Genomic DNA, 26,437 nt, shown 5'->3' with positions numbered 1-26,437 from the left:
AAACAACACAACAACTCGACTCTTCCCTCTTCCCTCTTCCCTCTTCCCTTCCTCTGTCTTAAATATCCTGTCGTTTTCCGTACAAATTAAATTAGCTTTTGCTTTTGAATTATGATTTGTGATTACGACGCCGTTTTGGGGACGTAATGATGCCTTTCCATTTTCTTTCTGTGGATTCCATTCCTTTTCTTTCTACTTGCTAAAACAACTTTCTCTCATTCTTTTCTTTACCTGTACACTTTTTCTTCCTAATCCTCTATATGAAAAGAAAGGAAAGTTAATAAAATTATTTTTAAAATGGAATTATAAAAAAATATACTAAAAAAAGCACTTTTTTCCTTAAGTACTTATTATTAGCACCTGCTTCTGTTGTTATAAGCATAATTGTTTGGTTGGTTGGGTCTAGCTGGCTATAAGCTTCTTGCCTTGGGAGTTCTTCTGTCACTATGATGAAGACGACCAATTCTGTAAGACCATTCTCTCTTTATTTTTGGTTTTGCTTTTATTGATTCTACTTGAGTGTGTGCGCATGTTAATAAGGACTCTTGAGAGATATGATTATTGATGATTGATTGATTATTTATTTGTTTGATTTGTTTCGTTTATACTATGAATATAGCGGAAAGCAAAGAGCTTGTCTAAAAGCCAACAAAAAAAAAATGAAAAAAAAAAGAAGTGTTTTTTTTCTTCAGTTTGGTTTCTGGCAAGTGCTTTTCTTCTTGTTTGGTTTCTGGGAAATGCTTTCTGCTTCTGTCTGGTTTCTGGGAAGTGCCTTTTTCCTTCTATTTGGTTGCTGGAATGTGTGGTATATCATCCTCTGTTTTGTTGCTGAGAAGTGCTTTCTGCTTCCATTTATGGGAAGTGCTTTTTAATTCTGTTTGATTGCTGAGATATGCTTATCTTTCTGTTTTATTGCTAGTAACCAATTGGACTTTTTTTTTTTTTTCAATTATCTGAATTTACTCTATTTTGTTAGAGGGAAAAAGCCTTAGGGCCTGGCCGTGTAGATTTCAAGTGGAAAATTCGAATAATGAATATTGTAATTTTCCTTTTTTTCCTTAAAATTTTTTGTTCACTGGTAATGGCACCTAGTGTTTGGGAAAAAGAAAAAAAAATCTAAATAGGTTTTCTTTTTGTTTTTTACTTTTTTTATTTTACAGTGTCTTTTTTTGAAACACTGTTTGGTTGGAAGGAAAATATTAGGAAAATTAAGAAATCAAATGAGCACATGTACTGTCTAACTCTTGTTGAAAAAAATGGGTTATAAGTCATTCACAGCGGTATGGGATGGTTATGGAGATTACAGAAAGAGGATTGTCAAGCTGAAGCCATTTTTTCGAAGTGAAAAATGAAAAATAAAGTAAAATTATTCAATTTAATTGATGGATCTTCTCCCTTTCAGATTTCTGTTCTATCAGATCCACCGAGTAGGTCATGCCTCTGCAGTCTGTTCATCGCCGCTGCTTTGATTTGTAGTGTTTACTTCATTGGCAGTTCATTTGTTGCAAAGGAAAACAAGGAAGTGAGTTTCTATTCAATTAAAATTCTCGCTGACTGGTATGTTGCAGATTGTAATGGCAAAGGGCTAGTTGTTGTGTTGCTGATGTTCAGTGGATCAATTTGGATATGCCGAGATATGTCTGAATTAAGTAGAATTGCCCTAATTTTTTTTGCAGAGATTAATGAGATGGGGACTTGTTCATAGCATGTACAGTGCAAAACCTGAAACTTGCAAGGTTAACCATTAGTCCGTTTTTCTAGTGGCACATGAAGTTATCTAAATTCCTTTCTGATTTCATTTTTCTTTTCACATCTATTCTATTTAGAATCAACAATGCAGGCTTCCAGGAACTGAGGCATTACCAGAAGGAATAGTGTCCAAAACATCAAATCTGGAAATGCGGCCTTTATGGAGCTCCCCATCAAAACTTGTATGTGAGATTGTGAATGACCATCATTAGAATCTAATAGCTCATAACCTATAGTCAAAATCTACTTAATTTATCTGTGATTGCTTTTTAAGTAAATGGCAAATAAGATTCTGTTCACTCATACACAGTTCCATTTTCCTGTGAGTCATGAGCTGTTTGTTGCTGAGGTCTATGAATTTGAATTTTCATAATTTTTTTCTTTTCTTTTCTTCCTAATGCTTATATTACATAGTTTTGTGTCAGAACAATCAAAGGCCTCCAATGAACCTGTTAGCCATTGCAGCTGGAATTAAGCAAAAGAAGATAGTTGACCAAATTGTTAGAAAGGTCTTGGCCCCTATTCTGCTGCGTCTTTTGTTTTCATAATTATCTTATAAGTTCTGTGCTTGATTTCCATCTTCTTGCTGCAGTTTCCTTCGAAAGATTTTGTTGTGATGCTTTTTCATTATGATGGTGTTGTGGATGAATGGAAAGATTTAGTGTGGGCTGATCGCGCCATACATGTATCTGCAGCTAATCAAACAAAATGGTATTTAAGTTTTATCAGAAAAACTGTTCTCCTAGACACGAGGAGGCCATGTGTATGTTCATGGGTGATTTTTTAAATTTTACTATGCCTTCTGGTGTAATAGGTGGTTTGCAAAACGTTTCTTGCATCCAGACATTGTTGCTGAGTATAATTATATATTCCTCTGGGATGAAGACATTGGTGTTGAGAATTTTAATCCAAGACGGTAAGTAGACATGGCTTCATTTTAGCTTTTATATTTTTAAAGTGATCATCAGCAAAAATCTGTACCTAAAATTCATGCATAAAATTTTGAAAATCTTAATTATCTTGCAAAACAAAACTGTATGTATTTGTGTATTTTGTGTTTGCTGGAGCTAGCTAACCTCATATTTAGAGTACTGAACCTTTTGTAGATATCTGTCAATTGTTAAAGATGAGGGGCTTGAGATATCTCAGCCAGCACTTGATCCTGTTAAGTCAGAGGTACATCATCCGATTACCGCACGTCGAAGAAATTCAAAAGCACACAGGTTTGTGTCAAATTAGTTTATCATCAACTTGGTCTTAATACTGTCAAGTTAATATTCCCTTTTACGTAAGCTTTAACCTTCTCTTTGCTGAAAGCTTGGTGACCGTATTGGTTATTATATCAAAACTCACTGGTCCTACTTATAGCCTTGTCTCTCTTGTGATCTCTTGCATTCGGAACTGTGCTTTCCTGCTTATATTCCAGATATTGCTGTTAAATTCTGTCTACAGCAGATTTGTAACCGTCACAGTACTGGCATTTTCCTCAATTGATAATAATTTTACTATTCAAGAATTTGATTAGTTCATCTTTTTCAAACTAACTTTCAAACAGGAGGATGTACAAGTATAAAGGTAGTGGAAGGTGTGATGATTACAGCACTGCTCCTCCATGCATTGGGTAAACGGTCACTTTCTCTATGTTTCCTTTTTTTTTTTTTGGCCCTTTTTAACTTATCTATTCCATCCTAATGATTGTCAATTATTTTATTCCGTTATGCAGATGGGTAGAAATGATGGCGCCTGTGTTTTCGAGGGCTGCTTGGAGATGTGCTTGGTATATGATTCAGGTATAAAAACTTCTTGCAACTGTTTTCTTTTGGAAGGTAGAAGATCAAGATTCTGTTTGCAATCTTCATACTGCTCAGACTTTGTAGTTATTGTTCTCTAATTACTTTGTCTCCATCAGAATGACTTGATCCACGCATGGGGCCTGGATATACAACTTGGCTATTGTGCACAAGTAATTTTCTATAAGCCTATCACTTCAATTTCTCATTCTCTCTGCTGTATTAATGGCATTTAACTATGTTTCAGGGTGATCGAACAAAAAATGTTGGCGTAGTTGATTCTGAGTACATTGTTCATCTTGGTCTTCCTACACTTGGTGTCACTACAGAACCTGAGGCAAGTACTTGAATTCACTTCAGTAACAGAATTGTGAGACTGAAGTGGTTCAGGAGTTGTTGATTCTCATATTATATTGTTAAAACATTTAATTCTTAATCGTAAATTGACGATCTGTCTAAGCTAGAATAATAAGAATGCTCTGACCCATGTCCGTTATCTCACTTTTTACCATCTGCTTCATGCAGTTAAACACCGTTGGACAGGCTTCTGATGATCTAGAGCAAATTGCAAACCCTGTTGCATTGGTATGTATTTTGAACCTTAAGTTGCCTTTCAGCACATTCTTTATCCGTACATAATGGATATTCGTTCTCTATGGAATTGCAGGCACCATCACAATCCCGTAGATATGATAATCGGCCTGAGGTAAGATCCCTTCATTGCTATTGTATTTGTAAAGTGCTTTTTTCTGCTCAATACAAAGTAGATTCTACAAATTTTGCTCTTTCCATGCACGTGCATGAATTTTCATACGTACAAATTCTCGGTATGTTTTTGCTCAAAACTCTCTTTATAGGTCCGAAGACAGTCCTACATCGAAATGCAGATCTTCAGAAATAGGTGGAAACATGCGGTAGAGGACGACAAATGTTGGGTCGATCCATATGGACAATCAACAAACCAAACCAGTCATTAATTCTATAAACATATTATAGGGCATTCTTCGAAGCATCAAACAAGATTTTGCTTCAAACATGTACACAGGCACAGATACTTCATGCATGCACAGATTACCTTGCATACAATTCTTTCTGTAATGACACCAGACATCTCAGAACTGCTTATTTTAAAGCTTTTAGGATGACATATGAGACTTTGACTGCTGTTTCATAGCAAATGCTGGTCATTTCTTTTGCCAAAAATGGGGCAACTCATTCAGATTTCTCCTTTTAGTTGCTTCATTCATTTTTTTTTTTTTTACTTTGGTTTTGTGCTTCAGTGATTATTTGTGGTCGAATTCTAATGCAATATAAATATATTTTGTGGGTCGAGAATTATTGTAAATATAATTTTTCTTTTTGAATGCAATGCTTTATCCCTTCATGTATTTCCAATTCTCTTTACAATAATTTCTTTTCTTTGATGCATGGATAATTCTAATGCAGTGTGCTTAATTTAACTGGAATTATATCAATGGAAAAATAAATAAATATATTACACGCAGAAATGTTTTTAATGAGATGATAAGGTGTACACTATTATTATGTACATCAATCTACATAGGCCACCTGCTTACTTGATGATCATGATTTTGCAGCACAACGTGAATTATGTGAAACTATAGATTTACCAAAATAGTGCTCCCTGCTAAATTAGATCATCATAATGTGTAGTAATGTTGTTTAATTAATTTAAAATTTCAACACTATTCACGAGAAATCACAAAATTATCTATCACATATCTGAATGCTTATTATATAGTGAGCATTGGTGCTCACTACATCATCTTCCATAAAATATATAATTTCAGTTCAATTAATTAGCTTCAAAAAGAAAATATATTTAAAATCCCCTAATCTAATTAATGAGTCAATATTCTAAGTGGATCTAAGGCCCATTATGTCTAGCCACTCTTTGAAGCCCATACACTTAAAAATAAAATAAAAATTTTATAAAAAAAACCCACAAAATTCATACAGTTATTTTCTCTAATCTCTTGACTGGTAGCACATTTCTAGAAACAATCTTTATGGTCAAGGGTTTAAGCCATTTCTCTTCTACTCCAAATCAAAATCTCTAGGGTTTAAGGCGCATTTTACCAAAATGCCCCTCCTCCGCCTCCTCCTCCGCAGTAGCAATCGTCACCACCACCGACTCTCCTTCTCTCTCCTCCACCAGTTCCACAACCTTGCCCTTAACCCCAATTCCCCAAACCCTAACCTTAATCCCATTGCCGCACGCGGCTACGCCTTCTCCTCCGCCGAAGAAGCCGCAGCCGAACGCCGTCGCCGCAAACGCCGGCTTCGCATCGAGCCGCCTCTCCACGCCATACGCCCCAACCCAACTCAGCCTCCACCGCGTGACCCTAACGCGCCTCGCCTTCCCGACACCACCTCGGCCCTCGTTGGCCCCCGTCTCAACCTCCACAATCGCGTTCAGTCCCTCATCCGTGCGGGAGACCTCGATGCCGCCTCCTACTTGGCCCGCCAGGCTGTTTTCTCCAGGATTCGTCCTACTGTGTTCACTTGTAATGCGATCATAGCGGCTATGTACCGGGCGAAACGGTATGATGATGCTGTTGCTCTCTTTAAGTATTTTTTCGATCAAGCTGATATTGTGCCTAATATTGTGTCTTATAATAATTTGATTAATACTTATTGTGATGAGGGGAAAGTGGATGAGGGGATGAATGTTTTTAGAAGGATTATTGAAACGGCGCCTGTTGGTCCTAGTTCTAATACTTATAGGCATTTGACAAAAGGGTTTGTTGATGCTGGGAGAATAGGGGAGGCTGTGGATTTGTTGAGGGACATGTTGAGTAGACAGTTAGGAGCGGATTCATTGGTTTATAATAATTTGATATCTGGGTTTCTGAATTTGGGGAATTTGGAGAAGGCGAACGAGTTGTTTGATGAGTTGAAACAAAGGTGTTTGGTTTATGATGGGGTTGTGAATGCAACGTTTATGGAGTGGTGGTTTAATCAGGGGAAAGATAAGGAGGCGATGCAGTCGTACAAATCTTTGATGGAGAGGAATTTTAGGATGACTCCAGCCACTTGTAATACCCTTTTGGAGGTTTTGTTGAAGCATGAGAAGAAAGAAGAGGCGCAAGCTTTGTTTGAACAGATGTTGGATAATCATCAGCCACCCAATATTCAGGCGGTGAATTCAGATACATTTAACATCATGGTCAATGAGTGCTTTAAGCATGGGAAGTTTTCAGAAGCTGTTGAGACATTTAAGAAAGCAGGAACACACCCAAAATCCAAGCCTTTTGCAATGGATGTTGCGGGATATAATAATATTATTGCTAGGTACTGTGAGAATGAGATGTTGGAGGAGGCAGAGAAGCTGTTAAGAGAAATATCCACAAAGTCTTTGTCGCCTGACGTAACGACTTTTAGGACGTTGATTGACGCTTATTTGAAGGTGGAGAGAATTGATGATGCTTTGGAATTGTTTAACAGGATGGTAGAGTCCGGTTTGCGCGTGGTTGTGAGTTTTGGGACTAAGGTGTTTAATGAGTTAATAACCAAGGGTAAGGTTGCAGAATGTGCGCCAATTTTAACAAAAATGGGAGAGAAAGATCCTAAACCCGACTTCTTGATATATGATGTTGTGGTCCGGGGGTTGTGCAATGAAGGTTTATTTGACATGAGCAAGGATATAGTTGATCAAATGATAAAGTACGGTGTTGGTATTACCCCTGCTCTGCAAGATTTTGTACGCGAGACTTTTGGGAAAGCTGGTCGAGGTGAGGAGATCGAGAGAGTTTTGAATGCAGATAGGTGGGGATATGCTGCACCTGTTCCACCCCCTCGAACAAGTGGACCGCCTCAAATGACTGGACAGCAGTATTCAGGATACAATAGAATGGCCAGAGAGCAGCAGTTTGGATCAAATCAAATGGCTGGACAGCAGTCTTTAGGACCTAATCAAATGGAAGGACCGCAGCACTTTGGATCGTATCAAAGGATGGGGCAGCAATCTTTTGGCCCTAATCAGATGGCTGGACAGCAACACTTTACATCGAACCAAATGATGGGACAGCAGTCTTTCAGGCCTACTCAAATGTCAGGATATCAGCAATTTGGATCAAACCAAATGATGGGGCAGCAGTCTTTTGGACCTAATAAAATGGCAGGAGAGCAGCCATTTTCACCGTTTCAAAGGATGGGACAGCAGTCTTCAGGACCCAGTCAGATGTCGGGACAGCAGTCTTCAGGACCCTCACAGATGTTGGGACAGCAGTCTCTAGGCCCCAATCAAATGGAAAGACAGCAACCTCAAGGATCTTATCAAAAGTGGGGACAGCAGGCTTTTGGATCCAATCAAATGGGAGGACAGCAGCCTTCTGGATACAATAGAATGGGTGAGCAGCAGCACTTTGGATGGCAGCAAATGTCAGGGCATCAGCCAAATAAAATTGCTCAGTGGACAGGACAACCACCATCAGCACCCTCACAAACGGCTGGTCAGCAACAATCATGGCAACCTCAAACATCAGCACAGCAGCAGTCATGGTCTCAAGCAGCTGAGCAGCCACCAGTTGGATCTCCTCAAGAAGATCAGAATCCTTCAGGACCCCCTGAATGGCAGGAAAACCACCAACGGGCAGCAGCTTGATTCTTATGTACATGAAGTTACAGATGGAATGGCCTGGTTTCTAAAGGGTATGCTGTGTTGGTCAAGCAAATTGCTGCGTCATTGTTGTATGTTGAGTATTATTTTCAGCTGCAGTTCTAAAATGGCAAAATTTGCTCAAGTGTAATAATGACGTAGTTTTTGCTAAGAAATTCTCTCTTCATGTAGATGTTATGCAACTATGTGAAGTGACAGATTAATTATTCTTCTGTCTTGGATCTCACATATTTATTACAGATGTCTTAATTGATTAAGAATTTCTTATGCAATGGTATGTTGTTACTTCAAACTTATGTGCTCAGCTTGTAAGTGTAGCTTTTTTTTTTTAAATTTATTTATAGGCATCGATTAACTTATTCCTCCCATTTTATTGTGGTGTAGGGTTGCTATATATCTGGAATTTAAGATATGATAAAACTTGTTCTTTTTGTTTTATCAGAATTTATGAAATACAGGGATGCTGTCAAAGTTGAGTGCCGTCTAATTTCCCATGCATTTGGCTGTAATTATTTTTGTCTGTATACCTTGTGGAAACACTCGATGCATATGGGTAATCCCACGGAAACTGTCTGGTAGTATACGTTATGTTTAGGGCAGTCTATATATTTTATGTTTCTTAAGAGCTTTTATCTTGATATATTTCATGTTTATTGAGAAAATGATTTTATCTTGATGAGCTTTCAACAACCCAGTCACTTTATTTTCCGGTTCTGACAATTGATATAGAGAGTGATTCTTTCTTGTTTTTGGACCTTTTACAAGTTTTTTTTCTTCCCTACGTTGATGTTCTTAACCTGAAATTTTCATCATTCAGCTAATTGCATAAAATTCTGTGTGAATCTGATCATGTTCAAATATCTTTGCCTAGGCTTACTGAAAAATATGGCCTTGACAGGCTGAAATTTTCCCTCTTCTGTAAAAATTTGTCATAGCTAGCTTTTTATGAAAAGTTTTGATATAAATGGACATCTAGGTCAAGAATTCGAGTATCTCCATGACTCCATGTGCGTTGATCTGGGTGGTTCAGGCCACAGTATGACTTTCTGATACTTCTATCGGTAAACCTGTATTGAAGCCACAAAATATTAGACAAACAACCTTATACAAACTGATATGACAAGTAACATATGATTGGTTGATTTGACATTTATATGCCAATTAATTGCCATTTTCTACTTTGAGGTACAATGTCAACGTTGGGGGAAGACGCCATTCATCTAAGAAAAAATGTTGCTGCATTCCATCAATAAAGTGGAAAAATGTTACCGATCAAGAAAGAAATCAATTCCCAGCATATTTCAGTAGTTTATGCTTGTTATGAAGATCCTGATAATCATATTCTTGCACTGCAGAAACAATAGCAATTTATGAAATCAAATCCTTTGACGAAGCTTAAAATCCCAAGTACACCAAATGGGTTGTATCAAAGATTGTACAATGAAATCTGAAAAATGATATAAAATTTTCTATATTAATGCTTTCTTCCTCCAAAAAAGTTTCTTTCAAAATTTGCCAATAAAAGTATTACCTGTACACTTTGTTATGGCATAAACAATCAGATCAACCCAACCCTACAAAAAATTTGAGCTGCGGCAAAGCTCCATAAAAATTTAAAAGCTTAAATAGTATTAAAAAAGTTAAAAAAAAATATTGCCTAGTCAATTGTCAAAATTCCATCACCTTTGAACTGATTTTAAGCAAGGGCTCCAGCGTATTAGGAGCAAACTTTCTAGCAAAGAGATAACACCTTGATGTTCTCTGCTCATTGTACAAACATAACGAGCCATTACTGTTCCTAAGAGATTGTATAAATTCTTCTGTAATATTCTCTTTCTTGTACATCGCTGGGTGTGGGCCCAACATTGACCAGTCAACCCAAGTCACACTCCGGTTAGCCATCAGTGATCCGTGGAATATGTTCAGGTAAGTTGGAATGTAATGCTCATCAGGGTAGCAAGAAGGCTTACAGTATTTCCTGAAAAGTGAAAGGTACTTGGTGTCTGAGATGATATAAATGGCCACCTTACGTTGCATCTCAAACCATTGGGACCCTTTTCTCCATTGATAGATCTTGATATCAGGACGCATCCAACGGCTGTAGCGTCCACGACCATAACGCGAGGGATCATCATATGACTCAACAAAGCTGTATGGAGAACCTGTAAGATACTTGTAGACAGTTGGGAAATTATAGATTGGGATACAGCTCTCAGACAGAAGAACAAATCGCTCATTTGAGAAGTCTAGCAGAGCGTTGGCTAGAAGTCGTTTCTCGGCATCAGCCATTTCCACAGTTCCCCATCCAACATTCTGAAGATAAATAAAAAGAAGAGTTCATTAGGAGAAAACAGAAAATTAAAACAGATATACAAAAATAAACCAGAGAGCTAGAGAAAGAGAGATGCCAGAGCTAGGCTTAGATGGAAGAAAGGGAAAACAATCACTGATTTTAAGATTATGACAAGTTGGAAGAGGCAATTAAATCATACCAGATAAAGCAGAAAAATGCATGGTAAACTCAAGAGTATAAACTTTTGTTATGTATGTATTAAAAATCAAAATAACAATTCCACTGCCATCAAGTTTGGGTACAACCTATGTGCTCTTTATTAGCCCAATAATCCGACTACTCTTAAAATCATAGGTTCTATTTCACATGTTAGGTGATATTCACCATCAATATTCCGGAATTATTAGACTCATAATTCATTTACCACAAAGAATCTGCAAAAGAAAAACTTCAAATTATTGGTCCAGATACACAAACAAGTATATCAAATATGCTAGGCTTGTTTTACAAGGAAACTTCAGATAACATATCAAAACGACGTGTTGATGCTATCACTTTTCTGAATTACCTAGGCCAGAATCTATAAAAATCCATAACATCTGGACTTAAAACACATCTAGTCAAAAACCTAATATGTGAAAAGTGAAAAATAATGGAACTCCAGTAGGAACCATTCCAGCTTCTTTTCCTTCTTCCTTTGGCTAGAGCTCATTCTTGTTTAGCATGATAATGCAATGGATAGACTAAAAGAGGACATAAACCCGAAACTAAGTATCCCCAACAGATTCATCCTGTGATGAATATGGGCATGTTAACTGCTTTCTTACTGATCTCCCCTCTCTGTTACAACATTTGATTTAAATTTCCAAGAAGCTCAGATATCTGAGTAGCGAATTCATCCAACTACAAGCTCTGTAAGGCTATTTTCAAGTCTAGACAATCCTAAAACTGGAGCAGTTTATAAGCGTGGGCTGGGGAATTATCTAAGTTTTTGGACAGTGTTGTTCACACAGTTGTTTCACCTGAACTGAAAATTACCTATATTTCGAGGTAGGATAGCTACTCAAAAGTTCTAAGCATCCCCATAGAACCACAGCTCTAGAAAAGGGTCTAACAAAATAGTCCATCGGACTACATCCAAGCCTTTAAATGGGCTTCCAGGGAAGAGATATTGATTTTATTTTCAAATTTTAGAAACAAATATTGGTACATAGATTGCAATGCCTAACAACTAATTGAATTCGCAAGCTCATATTAATATAAACAGAGAAGAATATATTTCAAATCTTTTAGCTTCCAAAATCAACTCGAGTTGATGTTGCAAAATAATATAGTGTACTTCCTATAAAAGACATTCAAACCATGAACACTCTTCAAAGACCACCCCAATATATATCATAAATTCAAATTCTCAGTGAGAAAGCAAAAACGTTGAAATAGTTCATTACTAACATTCTCTTCATTGAGTATATATCACGGTTGTAAGTCCTCGCAACTATGCACATTGACCTTTAATCGACAACCATTCTTCTCAAATCTTAAAGAGATCTCTACAACTATGAAGTTTGAACTTCACTTAGCTCACTCAAATAGTAACTCATAAAGGAACTTATCATAAATCAATAAAATCTTCAACAAATACAACAAAATCTCAAAAGAGAAACATAATAAATTACCCGACTAGGGATTTGCCTCCCATAAAAGGGAGAATCACTAGAGACATTGAGCTTGTACCCCGGCAACGCGTGAACATAAATAGAGAAATACTTCTCATGCCCTTTGAAAAACCTCTCCCACAGAGGCAACAAGGGCAACGGCCCTCTCGTCAAAAACATAAAGGCTACTCTAGGAGTTCTCTCAAATGGGTACTCTTCCTTGTAAGGCACCATCGAAGCCCTCCAAAAGAGCTGTTCATCAGTCATTCTATGACTCAAATTCGCAGGACGAACAAACTTGTCGATGTTTAAGTAGTCAATATCATCACATGTTTGAACAACCGCGTAATTCCCTCGGAGAGTTGACGAAGGAGCTGAATAACGACTATCCGAAAATAAAAACGACTCTCTCGTGAAATACCGATTCATATGTGAACTCGTCGCTAATCCTATGATTATTCCCGCCGCGAAAACAACTAAAAACGACAGTATTTGCACCAGTTTAAGTAACCCCATGTACTTCTCCGGCTCCTCTTTCTCCCCTCTACTCCTCGCCATTTCTTCCTTTCACCGACCGCCACTTTCCCCGAAACCTCCGAAGAAGCAACGAGATAAATTTTTGTTGACTCTCAGATCTTTCTTTCACAATCAGAAAGAAAATAAATTAATAAAAATAAATTTTTATATTAGTTTCGCAACTTGTTCAGATCGCCAAGGATGGGTACTGAAGCAACCGGAGTGGTAAAGACTGGATCAAGATTGACTATTCCATATGGGAAAAAAATAATGAAGTAAAATAAAAAATAAAGAAAACAAAAATTGTATGTGATTTGTGTGTGGGATAAAAGGGAGGGATTCAAGAGAAAGTGGTGTGGTTGATGATTTTGATTGAAAACGAAATCGGTTTGAGTGATTTTGGAATTTAAAGAGAAGAAGTTTTTTTGAGTGAGAGATTTGGAGAGAGAGAGAAAGAGGACCGAAGGGGGAAACAATGATTACTTCGAAGTCACTTCACTTGAAGGGAATCACAATGTAAGAAACAAACAGGAATAAATATATATTATTTGAAAATTTATTAATTCAATGATTTAGAAAATAAAAATATATTAATGATGAGATTAATATTATCATCATTGCTGTTTTGTCATTTTTTTTTTTAATTTGAATGACTTAATTTAGAGTGTAAATTATTCTTTGAGGATCATTATTTGATTGCCGTTTTGTCAATTTTTTTTTTTAAAGCATGCGAGATTATATTGACGAAAATAGAAAACTAATGATGTTGACATCAAGTTCCAATTTAGTGGCCAAAATAGTAATATAACAAACAGAGAGTTTTCAATAAAAACAGGAAGGAAAGTTAATGATGTTAAAGTTGTTAATAATGCGTCATTACTAAATGAAGGATTTTTTTTTGTTTTAATGAACTTTTGGGTTCGGCTACGGTACAAAGGTGGTACCGTGACATCATTACATCCGGCCGTTAGATTTACTTAGATAGATGGATCTATTAGAATTCAACGGCTGCATGCAATAGTGACACAATACTACTGTTGCGTCGTAATTTTCTCTTCAACTTTTTATCTCATAATAGCAATTAGTCAAAGATAATAAGATTAATATCGTAGAAAATCTTCTACCGATAAACAAAAATTATAATAGTTAAATATAAATTTATCTAATGCATTCACCACATAATCCCAATCCTTCGAAATATCATATGCCCAACACTCTAAATATATTTAGTTATATAATTTTCATTATTTATATTTAGGCATTACGAATATAAATTATTTTTTTTCACCGAATTATAAATTTTAAGAAATTTTACCAGTTGACTTCCGATTTATTTCTCATTGTCAATATTGAACTACTAATGTGAATGAATGAAGCGTTAGTTGATATTATTATTTAAAACATGAGGGAAAATAACAGTTATGTGTTACGTATTCGGCTTAAATATCTTTATATCTCGAACATTTTCAAATGTTACGTACCTTCGATTAAATAAAGTCAAATACAACTTAGAATGTTTAAAAAATCATCAAACGAAGGCAATGTGAATGGAATTAAATACACGTGTCCAAATATTTTTCTAGGACATAACCATCTAGAGAAATTTTAGAGAGAATTTTTCACATATTTTACATTTTAATAGTATTTAAGTCAAATTGAGGGACCTTAGCAGGATTTTCCCCAATAAATTATATAGTTTTTTGCCCTTTTTTATATTTAAAGAAGTATTTAACTTGGAAGCTGCTTCTTTGTTTGGTAAAGTGCTTTGATAAGAACGGCTTATTAGGAAACTGCTTAATGCCTATTGCTGTTGCTGTTGCTGTTGCTGTTGCTGTTGCTGTTGCTATTGGAGCCCATTACGATGCTGAAGTGGATAGAGTGGGGCGGCGGAAGATGAAGCAGTTTAAGCGGTGGGGCTTTGTAGATGATTTATTTAGTCAAACATTTGAAGAAGGCTAAAATGCGCCGTGTGCTCATATTACTCGCACTTTCGAGTCAATGCATTTTATTTACTTTTGTATGTTTATGGACTATGCAAACCGTCTAAGCCCAAAGAAAAAATTCATAATTAAAGCCCATCGAAAAGCCCATAATAAAAGCTCAAATTTAGAAAATAAAACCTATCAAAAAGCCCACAATTAAAGCTCAAATCATAGTTAAATAAACTTATTTTGTATTCTAAATGATGAGTTATAAATAAAAATTTATTATTTGAATTAAAAATGATAATGCTTAGTAATTATCTGTCACTTGAACTAATTAAATAGTGACACATCGTTTGCCACATCAGTTGAGATACAAAATTTGTATAGCATTATTGTTTAGAAATTACAAATACGAGTCCCTCCATAATCAGCACGGGGAGACTCAAAATCTCAAACTCGAAACCTCTAATTTAAAAAATAACTAGAGGAGGTACCTGATCAATCTAATTAAGAATTTGTTGACAATTGAGAATGCACTTGGATTGGGTTTTTGTGGAGGTGTAAAATTGGGACGTGCTAGCTTGTGATATCGAGCTCAGCTTTTCAAACAACAGCAATAAGTTTATCGAATTGAGATAGTGACACATCGTTTGCCACATCAGTTAAGATACAAAATTTATATAGCATTATTGTTTAGAAATTACAAATACGAGTCCCTCCATAATCGGCATGGGGAGACTCAAAATCTCAAACTCGAAACCTCCAATTTAAAAAATAACTAGAGGAGATCCCTGATCAATCTAATTAAGAATTTGTTGACAATTGAGATATGTTTAATGTGCTTGGATTGGGTTATTGTGGAGGTGTAAAATTGGGACGTGCTAGCTTGTGATATTGATCAATTTTTCAAACAACAGCAATAAATTTATCGAATTGAGATATGAAGTTTGTATCCCAACTTAAGTAATAAATGACAGGTCATTTTTATAATGAAATTGTACGCGATATTTCATACATAACATACTCAACAGCAAAAATTATATGACGTGCATGTGTGCGATGAAACAATAAACGACAAGCGCTGCACAGTTTAAAACATGGACGGCAAGTCGTTTATTGATGAATCTATGAACATCACATTATGCTATTCATACTATCACTTTTGCCACAAAGATGTATGCACTGTGCAGCCGAATAAAAATGATATCTCTTGCATTTTCTTTTAGACCGGAATAAAAATGGCATGACATACATCTACTTGACAAAATAATAAACAACATGTCATTTGTTTGATTGATCTTTAAACATCGTGTCATATAGTTTTAACGCTTGAGTGAAATTTTTTACAGCACGCATTTTGACGAAACTATAACCGACATATCATACAAAATTTTATTTTTGGATATGGTCATGAAATTATGATAACACTCGACTCTGAGTATGCCACGCCTGGCCCTCGGCAGCCGCTAGTGGAAGAACCCAATCATGAAACAAGCAAACAGTCGCTTTTCATCCTTATCTCTTGGTATAGCGTTTTCAGTTGTTATTTTATCTTTTTAAAAGAGTTTTTTTTTTTTTTTTTACAATAACCACTTTTTAATTTCAATTATAACATAATTATAATGAACTTTAGATATCTAAAAAAAAAATGTTATTTTATATATGTACTGCATGCTTTTAAAATATGGGTGGGAGGGCACGGGGTGTATTTCAATTAGGGTTTTCTTTCGAGTTGAGCCCACAGAATATTTAAATATTTAGTATCACATTTTCTTTAATAATTACGTGTATGATTAAGATTTTCTTTTTTCTTCTTTGAGAAGAATGGTTGTTGATTTTAAAGGTCAATGTGCTTAGTTGTGACCGCCGAACTATTTCCATGCAAAAAGATATGTACTTCACGTAACACCAAAAACAAGTCAACTATGACTAAACTTCCTAAACCAACCTTGACCCCAACTTCTTTGGACCCTAAGGGCATGTTTGGCAGCATGTATTAAGCGGGTATGTATTGCACTTATTTTTTTAACCCACATTTGGTAAAATTATTCAACTGGTATGTACTGTATAAAAAAGTAAAATTAATACATATTTGGGTGTGCAATAAAGACATGCACCAACCCCCGGGTCTTTATTAGCTTGGTCAATAAAAATAAAAAGGAAAAGTAAAAGAACCCAAAAGTCCACAACTCATATCATCTTCTTCTTCACTTCTGAAAACAATAAGGACAACTTTTTACCAAATACTTTTGATGCGGGTAATTTCAGCACTTAACTTTAACAAATCTTTATTAACCATTCAAATATTAACTAGATCCATATTAATTTCAAAGGAAATTTGGTCTTACTCCCAAGTTCCTATAAAATAAAATAAAAAAGCCATACGGCTTATGTTTGGGCTTTTTTTTTTATTATGTTTCTGAAGGAGTGAAGGGGTAGAAAGAGAGAGAGAAGAGGAGGAGTAGGAGGAGTAGCCTGTGAAAAAAGTGAGTAAAAAAGTGTTAAAAAAAAGTTTGCTTAAAGAGACAGGAGTGACGACTTGTTGTAATGCTATTGCTGCATGTCTAGGCTTATATTGCGTGTTGACTATGATAAGTATAGATATATTAATTGCTACATCACTAGGGAATAATTAAGATAAAGATTTCTAGCACTTTAATATTCAACATTAAAGATGATTAAGGCAAAAGAGGTTTATGTGGTACTCTGTGATTTGTTTATTTGTCAATTTAAATATGAAATGTTTTGTTAATATTTTTAGTTAAGAATTATGGTAATGATTTAATATGCAGCTCACAATTTTACAATTTAAATTATATATCAAAAAATATAATCAAATTTAACATATAGGAATGGAGGAGGATGGAGGTGCAAGCCACACTATTGGAAACAAGGCAGGTACAAGGCGAGCATGGATATATGTCGAAGAAGCACTGTTGGATGCACTAGATGCATTGGTTGTAAGCGGTGGTCGTGCTGATAATGGATTCAAATCTGGTACATTTATACATCTTGAAAAGGTAATAAATCAAAAGTTACCAAATTGTGGTTTGAAGGCTTCTCCTCATATTGACTCCAAGATTAGGAAATGGAAGAAACAATATGGATTGATGTTTGATTTGTTGAACACGAGCGGTTTTGGATGTAATGATGTAAAAAAATGTGTAGAGGTTGATAGTGATGAAGTTTGGAATTCATATGTGCAGGTTAGAGAAATTTTTAAAAGTTTTGAATTTATTTACTCTCATTTGCGAGTTTTTGAAATTTTCTTTTTGGAGATTGATAGTCATTTAGCAATTGTTATGTATAAGTTTATTAAATTTTTTACTATTTATTATATTGAACTTTATTATTTTTTTATTATGTATTGTATCTAACTACATTTTGATTAAATATTTGTAGTCTCATAATGCTGTAAGAAATTGGAGAGGCAAGCCATTTCCACTTTATGAAAGATTGGCAAACATATTTGGAAAAGACCGTGCTACTGGACATGGAGCTTAAACTCCCACTAACATGGAAGATGAAGCAAATCAAGAAGAAATTCACGATGATGATAATGAAATGGATTATGGATGTTCTCTAATATCGGCTACACCACCTTCAAGTTCCCAACACACTGCTCCAGCTCACTCACAACCACCAAGTAGGAAGAGATCTAGATCAGAGGGTGACTTGCAGGCTGGCATTGATAAGATTGCTAATCTTATCAGCCAATCATTTGAAAACATGAATACAGTAGCTCAATGCATGTTCGATAACAAAGAAGATCGTTTTGACATTTCTGATGAACTTGCAACTATGAGACTTTCTGTTGAAGAAGAACTTCTAGCCCTAGAGCTAATTCTAAAAGAACCCCGTAATATTTCAGTTTTCAAGTCCTCGAGAGGTGAGCGTAAGGTAACATTTGTTCATATGCTCTTGCATAGAGCATAAGGTTGATATGTTGCTTAAAATGTCTGTGATGTTTTAAAGCCAATAATTTTTTGGTATAGAAAATATGTCCGTACTAAACACAACCCCATATTTTGGTATAGTTATAGCATGTGGGTGCATGTGTGTACTTCACACAACCTGATATTTTGGTATAGTAATGTTGTAATATTGTATTATTAATTTGAACAAATTTTTGTAAACTTTTGAATGATTATATTAAGGTTGAAAATTCCCCTACGAAGGAAAATCATATGCTTTATTTGTGTAATTTGATTAGAATTATTATTTTTGATTAATTTTCACAGGAAATGTGTAGAAAAATTATGTGTCGAAAATTTTTTGAAACTTATAGTTACATAAATCTAGAAAGAAATATAAAAATATTAAATTTGTATATGAGTATTTTCTTTATATATATATATATATCCATATCCTTTTTAGCATTAAAAAATTATTCCATATTCCAAGGATTATGATACTTAATATAACAAGGTTAGTTATTTACTTAAATTATTTACTTTTAACCAACATTAAAACAATCCAGTACATGTTATATGCCAAGCACAGGATAATTAATAATAATACAATACAACTCAGCACCAAACACTGTATAATTTATACAACATGTCAATTTAATACATACCATTATAATATAATACAGTCCAATACAATATAATACAGTCCAATACAATATAATACAGTCCAATGCGGTACACCAAACACACCCTAAGTATCATTCTGCAGTGTCCTTTAATAACAACTCCGAGAATGGGACCATCCAAGCTCCGCTTTTGGTTCCCTCTAAACCCAAACCCGATGAGGAGCCTCGCAATCCTTAACGACAAATTTTCAAGATGCTTGTTCAGAATTATAGACTCATGCTGGTGGCTCTTTGCAAGCCCTGAATCAACTGGAATTAAAGTTGATGACTTTGGTCTTATTTGGAATTGAGATGTTGTACCTTTTAACTTACAGTTATTGTAGAAAAAAAATGTAAATATAAAATTTAAATAGTAATTTTAACAAAATTATTAAAGATATAATAAATTTTTTATTATACAAATAAAAAATTATATTAACATAACTTTCAAGTTACAGCAGCTAATGTTTAATAAAATACTTTAATGTTGTACCTTAAAAAGTACGGCTACCCAACTTCAATTCTAAACGCACCCTTTATTTGTTTCAGTGGCCATGATCGATCCCACCAAGTTGAGACGGCTGGTTTCTTCGGTGGAATTTGGTTATTATGGAAAGCAGGGTCAGATTTATTTTGCTTCGGCTTAGCCTTGTAGGCTTCCCCTATAGAAGTTAGTGTTTACCAAATACTTAATGTTGTACCTTAAAAAGTACGGCTACCCAACTTCAATTCTAAACGCATCATTTATTCGTTTCAGTGGCCATGATTGATCCTACCGAGTTAAGACGGCTGGTTTCTCAGGTGGAATTTGGTTATTATGGAAAGTCGGGTTAGATGTATGTTGCTTCGGCTTAGCCTTGTAGGCTTCCCCTTTGTATTAGGGGAAAAACAAAAAAAAAAATCTAAAGAATACACAAACTTATTTATTAATGAACAAGTTTCACAAAATTTTTAAAAGATTGAAAATTTACGAAAGCTCTTATTGGAAGTGGATTTAATTAAAATTTATAAAATTATTAGTGAACACGTGACACGAAATCTAATAAGTTTTAGCAGAAACACGGACATATTAATTCTTTTCACATTCTTAGGTGATTCATTTCCTTATTCTAATGCTCATCCTAAAATCATCATAAAACGAATAGACAATAGATCTAGAGTCTCTTTTTCATTCCTTTCATGAGATTGGTTTCCATCTTTAACTTGTTTTGTTTTTATTTATTTATTTATTTTTGTTTTGGAAGGAATAATAATTCAATTCCAAAATTCTGATCAGTCAAATAATTTGAATTGATATTTTTGTCCTAATAACAATAAAAAAAAAATTCATCTTTTTGTACCCGTTGCATGGACAAGAAATTATAAAAAATCAGTAGACCCCAATAATTCTGTTTGTGTAAATTTGATACGTTGGTAAGATTACTAGATATTAAATTAAAGACAATGATTTTGGATAAAGATAAAATTATCCTTGTCCAAAGATTAATTATTTTGCTTTCTTAAATGCATCCCACATTGTTTATTTGAAATGATATGATACATCATTCATTGTAAATTTATTATCACATTTATATGTCATTGTCCATCAATAAATAAGACATCATTTATAATAGAAATTTTTTCTACAACACACACACACATGTATATATTATTGGCATTAATAAACTTGTTATGGCTTCTATTCCAATATAGCCAAATTTGAATTGCAAAAAACAAAACAAAACAAAATCAAATTGGAGATTATTTTAAAAAGTTATCAATTAATTAAGTACATAATTTTTTTGATAAAAAAACTGTTATTAAAAACTAAATTTCTATGTGAAGAAGTTCTATTCGAAAATTTTGAAGCCATCTTTGGATTTCTAAAATTTATTTTCAAAAAATTTAAAAAAAATCAACAAATGCCATACGAGGACAGATCAAATAAAATGGTCAATCAATATTAGTTCTATTGCATGTGTCGTGAAGTTGTCGCTCATTATAATTCAGTATTTATTATTTATTATTTTATATGTGTAGTTAAGATTTGTGCTCCACCGTAACTGAACTCTAACATAATCAAACCTTTATAAAAAAACTAATAAAAGTTCTAAGTCACATCGACTCTGCGAGCATTTCTAATTTTTTAAAAATATAATGCGCATGCAAGCAATTCCCAAGTCACACGTCTTAAAAAAAAAAAAAAAGACTATTGAATAAGTCCGAGGTTGTACTTCAAAACGTGGGCCAATCCAAACAGAGCCTATAAACACAAGCAAACGGAAGAGCTTTTGTTCTTGTATTGTTTGGTAATAACGAAAAATTTTTTTTTGTCTTTTTTGCCCACAAATTATTTTCATTATTTTTTTTCATTTATTACGAATAACACCACCTCACCTGTAGTATCTCTCTGTAGACACTTGACAACTAAATTTGGGGAATGCTGACGTGTCATCGTCCGCTGACCGAATTATGCGAAAATAAACTTTCCATTTACTTACCATAAATTTTTTTTCGAAAAAAAATTTAACTTGCGTGGCCATTATTGAATTTGATGGTCTCCCCGCGAAAGGCAGAAAGCAAATAAAGGATTCGCATTCTTTTTGTTGAAGTGCGTTAATGAAATTGAAACTTCTTCATATTATTATTTTTGTTGTGGAAAATCTATCATTTTCATACGTTTCAACGCTACACGGGAAAAAAAAAAAGCTTTTTTTATTGTTCAAAAGTTTTAATTTGAAACAGGAATCATACGTGTCCATAGGAGTTTTACATTAATAAATAGATAAGTCTAGAAGTGATAAAAAAGGTGATTTTGTGGATAAAAAAACTGATTTTTTTTTTTTTGTTAGTCATTGATAAAAAAAAAGAGATTTTCTTTTTTATTCTTTTGGGTGTGGAATCAAAAAAGATTTGTGGGTTTGAAGATTGAAGGAAAATGGATCATGGAAGTAGAGGAGATAGGGAGGAGAATGATATAGAGGTTGAAGGAGGAGGGCATAATGGTAGTTTTGAAAGTGAAAGGAGGAAGTTTGTTGAGAGAATGGGATCAGGAACGTCAGAGGATCATAATTTGAGAGAGCCATTGTTGTTGAAGTGTAGGACCAATACAACTTCTCAGATTGCCATTGTTGGTGCCAATATCTGCCCGATTGAGTCTCTTGATTATGAGTATGCATACACGCTTCATGTTTTGCTTTGTCATTTCTTTTTTTCCAAATTCTGATTTTCTGTTTTGCTATCTGGGAATATGAAGGGAAAATGATAGAAAGTATGGGAATTTTATTGACATATGCTTTGTTATGAATGTATGGTTGGCAATATGGACTTTTGGATCCTATGAATTGGATTTGTTTTGCTATTCTTTTTTTTGTGTTTCTTTATGTATGCTATCGAGGATCCTACATATTTAGTAGCTAAGGAAGTTAAGAAAAAGAAGGAAATATAATATTACGATTGGGATGTTTCATTGTGTTTGTATTTTGTTTTTAAGATGCTAGGACAAGAGTTTGGTTGGCTAAAAACGGTTTGAAATGAAGTGAAAGAAAGTTTTGGATCTCAAGTTGGATCTTGTTTTGGATTTGCTTTTCTTATTGCTTCGTTACGTGTGTGCGTGTGTGTGTGTCATTGTCAAGTATTTGAAGTTACCCCCCCCCCCCCTTTTTTTGGGTGGCTCATTTGGGACTAGATTGTTGTCTATTGGGATATTTCAAGCATAGGCTACGAGTATAGATCTTCGGTGCTTCTTGTTTTGTCTTCTATTTGGTTGTGTTGGTCATTGGAGAAAAGGAAAGGAAACTGAATATTTTGTGAATTATTATGATTGTTCCGTCTCAAACTGATAATTTATTTTTCACAGGATTGTCGAGAATGAGCTTTTTAAGCAGGACTGGAGAGCAAGACGGAAGGTTGAGATATTTCAGTACGTTGTCTTCAAGTGGACACTTGCACTCCTTATTGGGGTGCTTACAGGGCTTGCAGCCGTTTTCTGTAACTTTTTTGTTGAGAATATAGCTGGTTTTAAACTTCTGCTTATCAACAATCTCATGCTTAATGATAGGTAAGCTTAACACAACTCCTAAACATTATCTCAGCTTTTAAAAATTAATCAAACCCTCACCTACTTCATGAAAAGTTTGTTTTGTACTTGTTTAAGGACTTTTCATTCGCTTACAACATTTTTGCTTGGGAAACTGCAAACTATTAGGCTTGTAATACTTTGATTAACTAGTAAAAGATCCACTTCAGTGCAGGCACTTTATGGGATTTGTAGCAAATACGAGTATCAACCTGGGTTTGGCCATTTTAGCTGCAATCCTTTGTGCTTATATTGCCCCTGCAGCTGCCGGCTCTGGTATACCCGAGGTGAAAGCATATCTCAATGGTATAGATGCCCATTCTATATTGGCTCCAAGTACCCTCTTTGTTAAGGTTAGTCAGAAACTAAAAGACTCTCCCTCGCTCATTCTCTGTCTGTCCATTCATCAATTAATACCATTTTGATTTTACAATGAACTTGCTATAAATTCATATTTAAATTTGGCAGATTTTTGGTTCCATTTTTGGAGTTGCTGCTGGATTTGTTGTCGGTAAGGAAGGACCTATGGTACATACTGGTGCTTGCATAGCCAATTTACTTGGACAAGGCGGATCGAAGAAGTACCATTTGACCTGGAGATGGCTCAGATACTTCAAAAATGATCGTGACCGGAGGGATTTGATTACATGTGGTGCAGCTGCTGGTGTAGCGGGTGCTTTCCGTGCGCCTGTAGGTGGGGTCCTCTTCGCCCTTGAAGAAGCTGCTTCATGGTATATTCTGCCTCTTCCCGATTTCCATGTAGGTATTGTTGAAGCACATAAAAAAATAAATCTCATTCCTTTTTATGTTGCTTTTGCATTTAAAATTGTTCAGGTGGCGGAGTGCTCTTCTTTGGAGGACATTTTTTACAACAGCTGTAGTGGCAGTGGTGTTGAGAGGTTTCATAGAATTTTGTAGGAGTGGTAGATGTGGACTGTTTGGACAAGGTGGGCTAATCATGTTCGATGTCAATTCTGCAAAGAACTCTTATAGCTCCGCAGATTTACTTGCAGTTATTATCCTTGGAGTTATTGGGGGCATTTTTGGAAGCTTCTACAATTACCTTGTGGACAAGGTCCTCCGTACATATAGCATTATCAACGAGTATGCCCTACCTAACTTTTTCCATTATATTGATCTGTACCCAGGTGCATACAGACAATGCTGATAGCGAAACTGTTAAGTATTTTCTTTCAACTTTTATAACTGTCACTGATTTTCTTTCAACTTTTATAAGGAGTATAATAGTTTTCCTTATGTTCCCAGTTTGTCTAAAGCAAACATATATTAAGATTGCCGTGTATAATCATACATATTCACGCTGACTGATATTACGGAGGTCATGAATTACGTTTACATACTTATGCTGCTACAAGTACAAATTTTTGTGCACAAACTTTGCTGTAGCGTTGCTTATTGAGAATGTATTGCAGGAGAGGGCCTATCTTCAAGGTCCTGCTCGTCGCCGCTGTTTCGCTTTTGACGTCTTGTTGTTCTTACGGCCTGCCTTGGCTTTCACATTGCATTCCTTGTCCTTCTTACCTGGAGGCTGATAGATGCCCCACTGTAGGTCGTTCTGGAAACTACAAGAATTTTCAGTGTCCAGCTGGCCACTACAATGACCTTGCTTCTCTCTTTCTCAACACAAATGATGATGCAATCCGCAACCTGTTCAGCTCGGGCACTTCAAAAGAATTTCACCTCTCTACTCTTCTAGTTTTCTTTGTTGCTATATACTGCCTCGGCATTATCACCTATGGCATTGCTGTTCCCTCTGGGCTCTTCATTCCAGTCATACTTGCTGGAGCGTCTTATGGACGCCTTGTTGGGAACCTCCTAGGGGCTCTATCTGATCTCGACACAGGTCTCTTTGCACTCCTTGGAGCTGCTTCCTTCCTCGGTGGCACCATGAGAATGACAGTTTCACTCTGTGTTATACTTCTTGAACTTACTAATAATTTATTGATGCTCCCATTGGTGATGCTTGTTCTTCTTATTTCAAAAACTGTGGCTGATAGTTTCAACCAGGGTGTCTACGACCAGATTGTCAAGTTGAAGGGGTTGCCTTATTTGGAAGCCCACGCGGAACCATACATGAAGAATTTGGTTGCAAGTGATGTTGTTTCTGGTCCATTGATTACTTTTTCTGGGGTTGAAAAAGTCGGAAATATTATGCATGCTCTGCGTTTAACTCGGCACAATGGTTTCCCAGTGATAGATGAGCCGCCTCTGACACCAGCTCCAGAGTTGTGTGGACTTGTTCTCAGGTCTCATCTTCTTGTGTTGCTCAAAGGAAAGAAATTTACGAAACAGAAAACCATGACTGGATCAGATATTATGCGGAGGTTCAAGGCACATGATTTTGCCAAAGCAGGATCTGGGAAGGGGGTCAAGCTAGAAGATTTGGACATTAAGGAGGAGGAGATGGAGATGTTTGTTGATCTCCATCCCATTACTAATACATCTCCATACACAGTTGTAGAAACAATGTCGCTAGCTAAAGCAGCTGTTCTCTTTCGGCAGCTGGCCCTCAGGCACTTGTGCGTCGTGCCAAAAACACCCGGGGTAAGACTCTTCTGTCTTGCACATGCTCACTTGCGCACACACTCATAACCTAATATAGGCTAGAACTCTCGTGTATATTAAAAAATAAATAAATAAATGAATAATAAAGTTTCCAGAAATCACTTGAAAATTTTAAATAACCATGCATTTGAATGTTTTATATTCGCAGAGGCCTCCTATTGTTGGAATCTTAACCCGACATGACTTCATGCCGGAGCATGTGTTAGGACTTTACCCACATATTGTTAATCGCCACAAGTAGAGCAGGCAAGCTACAATGTAGTTTTCGACCTTTATCAGATTCTGTGATATTAGTATGAGGTCACTTTTAGGTTGAGGAGTTCCATCTTCCCATTGAGTGAGAAAGAGAATTATTAGTTGAAAAAGGAAATTATGATACGTGAGTGTGTTAATTTATGAACTCAATGTATTCAATATTTTAAAGTGAGATATTCTACTCTGTATGCAAAACCAAATTTGGTTACAAGCTTCAATTTCCAGTATGCTTTTCTTTTCTTTCCTCTTTTTTTTTTTTTTTTGGTTTGAGTGAAAATAAAGAAAGCAGATAAAATGTCGCATTTCATTCATCTTCTTTGATGTTTAAGTACATATTATAGAGAGATCCAAATTGGGGGTGCCTATTTGGACAGGTAATGAGATAAAATTCTT

The 26,437-nt window shown here is 35.4% G+C and overlaps 4 protein-coding genes across 10 annotated transcripts; 3 read left to right on the top strand and 1 right to left on the bottom strand.

The window, feature by feature from the left end:
• LOC102624954 (uncharacterized) lies at positions 1-4,927 on the top strand. 3 transcript variants are annotated; one of them, XM_006470925.4, is made up of 15 exons: positions 1-467; positions 1,403-1,522; positions 1,677-1,736; positions 1,827-1,931; positions 2,175-2,258; positions 2,342-2,460; positions 2,564-2,665; positions 2,856-2,972; positions 3,305-3,370; positions 3,473-3,539; positions 3,659-3,712; positions 3,787-3,876; positions 4,065-4,124; positions 4,207-4,245; positions 4,397-4,927. In XM_006470925.4, the coding sequence occupies exons 1-15, from the start codon at positions 447-449 to the stop codon at positions 4,514-4,516; spliced, it is 1,224 nt and encodes a 407-aa protein (XP_006470988.2). In that variant the 5' UTR covers positions 1-446; the 3' UTR covers positions 4,517-4,927. The 3 variants fall into 3 exon arrangements, with proteins under 3 accessions (XP_006470988.2, XP_024952579.1, XP_024952580.1); XM_025096811.2 differs by lacking the exon at positions 1-467 and having other exon boundaries at positions 1,439-1,557; XM_025096812.2 differs by lacking the exons at positions 1-467; positions 1,403-1,522 and having other exon boundaries at positions 2,164-2,258.
• Positions 4,928-5,526: 599 nt separating this feature from the next.
• LOC102625240 (pentatricopeptide repeat-containing protein At1g10270) lies at positions 5,527-8,477 on the top strand. The gene has a single exon (XM_006470926.4). The coding sequence runs from the start codon at positions 5,644-5,646 to the stop codon at positions 8,164-8,166; it is 2,523 nt and encodes an 840-aa protein (XP_006470989.2). The 5' UTR covers positions 5,527-5,643; the 3' UTR covers positions 8,167-8,477.
• Positions 8,478-8,490: 13 nt separating this feature from the next.
• Positions 8,491-13,155, bottom strand: LOC102625510 (glycosyltransferase BC10). 4 transcript variants are annotated; one of them, XM_025096160.2, is made up of 4 exons: positions 12,151-13,155; positions 9,865-10,494; positions 9,451-9,530; positions 8,491-9,248 (listed from the first exon to the last, which is right to left on the bottom strand). In XM_025096160.2, the coding sequence occupies exons 1-3, from the start codon at positions 12,685-12,687 to the stop codon at positions 9,483-9,485; spliced, it is 1,215 nt and encodes a 404-aa protein (XP_024951928.2). In that variant the 5' UTR covers positions 12,688-13,155; the 3' UTR covers positions 8,491-9,248; positions 9,451-9,482. The 4 variants fall into 4 exon arrangements, with proteins under 4 accessions (XP_024951928.2, XP_006470991.2, XP_006470990.2 ...); XM_006470928.4 differs by lacking the exon at positions 9,451-9,530 and having other exon boundaries at positions 8,492-9,248; XM_006470927.4 differs by lacking the exon at positions 8,491-9,248 and having other exon boundaries at positions 9,262-9,530.
• Positions 13,156-21,696: 8,541 nt separating this feature from the next.
• LOC102626077 (chloride channel protein CLC-c) lies at positions 21,697-26,284 on the top strand. Of its 2 annotated transcripts, XM_006470929.4 has the most exons (7): positions 21,697-22,296; positions 22,985-23,185; positions 23,379-23,556; positions 23,672-23,934; positions 24,038-24,307; positions 24,637-25,768; positions 25,938-26,284. In XM_006470929.4, exons 1-7 carry the CDS (start codon positions 22,064-22,066, stop codon positions 26,028-26,030), a joined length of 2,370 nt encoding a protein of 789 aa, XP_006470992.2. In that variant the 5' UTR covers positions 21,697-22,063; the 3' UTR covers positions 26,031-26,284. The 2 variants fall into 2 exon arrangements, with proteins under 2 accessions (XP_006470992.2, XP_006470993.2); XM_006470930.4 differs by lacking the exon at positions 21,697-22,296 and having other exon boundaries at positions 23,037-23,185; positions 23,374-23,556.
• Positions 26,285-26,437: the final 153 nt, after the last annotated feature.

This window comes from Citrus sinensis, chromosome 5 (genome assembly GCF_022201045.2).
Source record: "Citrus sinensis cultivar Valencia sweet orange chromosome 5, DVS_A1.0, whole genome shotgun sequence".
NCBI lineage: Eukaryota > Viridiplantae > Streptophyta > Magnoliopsida > Sapindales > Rutaceae > Citrus > Citrus sinensis.
This window is presented reverse-complemented; position numbering and strand designations above follow the sequence as displayed.

Bases quoted from the DNA above. Each gene is read 5' to 3' on its own strand.
- LOC102624954 (XM_006470925.4), top strand. From the start codon at position 447: ATGATGAAGACGACCAATTCT. The intron at 3,371-3,472 runs GTAAACGGTCAC...TCCGTTATGCAG, and splicing joins ACTGCTCCTCCATGCATTGG to ATGGGTAGAAATGATGGCGC. The intron at 4,246-4,396 runs GTAAGATCCCTT...CTCTCTTTATAG, and splicing joins GATATGATAATCGGCCTGAG to GTCCGAAGACAGTCCTACAT.
- LOC102625240 (XM_006470926.4), top strand. From the start codon at position 5,644: ATGCCCCTCCTCCGCCTCCTCCTCCGCAGTAGCAATCGTCACCACCAC.
- LOC102625510 (XM_025096160.2), bottom strand. From the start codon at position 12,687: ATGGCGAGGAGTAGAGGGGAGAAAGAGGAGCCGGAGAAGTACATGGGG. The intron at 10,495-12,150 runs GTAATTTATTAT...ATTTATCTTCAG, and splicing joins GGAGGCAAATCCCTAGTCGG to AATGTTGGATGGGGAACTGT. The intron at 9,531-9,864 runs GTGATGGAATTT...TTGTTTCTGCAG, and splicing joins TGCTTAAAATCAGTTCAAAG to TGCAAGAATATGATTATCAG.
- LOC102626077 (XM_006470929.4), top strand. From the start codon at position 22,064: ATGGATCATGGAAGTAGAGGAGATAGGGAGGAGAATGATATAGAGGTT. The intron at 22,297-22,984 runs GTATGCATACAC...TATTTTTCACAG, and splicing joins ATTGAGTCTCTTGATTATGA to GATTGTCGAGAATGAGCTTT. The intron at 23,186-23,378 runs GTAAGCTTAACA...ACTTCAGTGCAG, and splicing joins AATCTCATGCTTAATGATAG to GCACTTTATGGGATTTGTAG.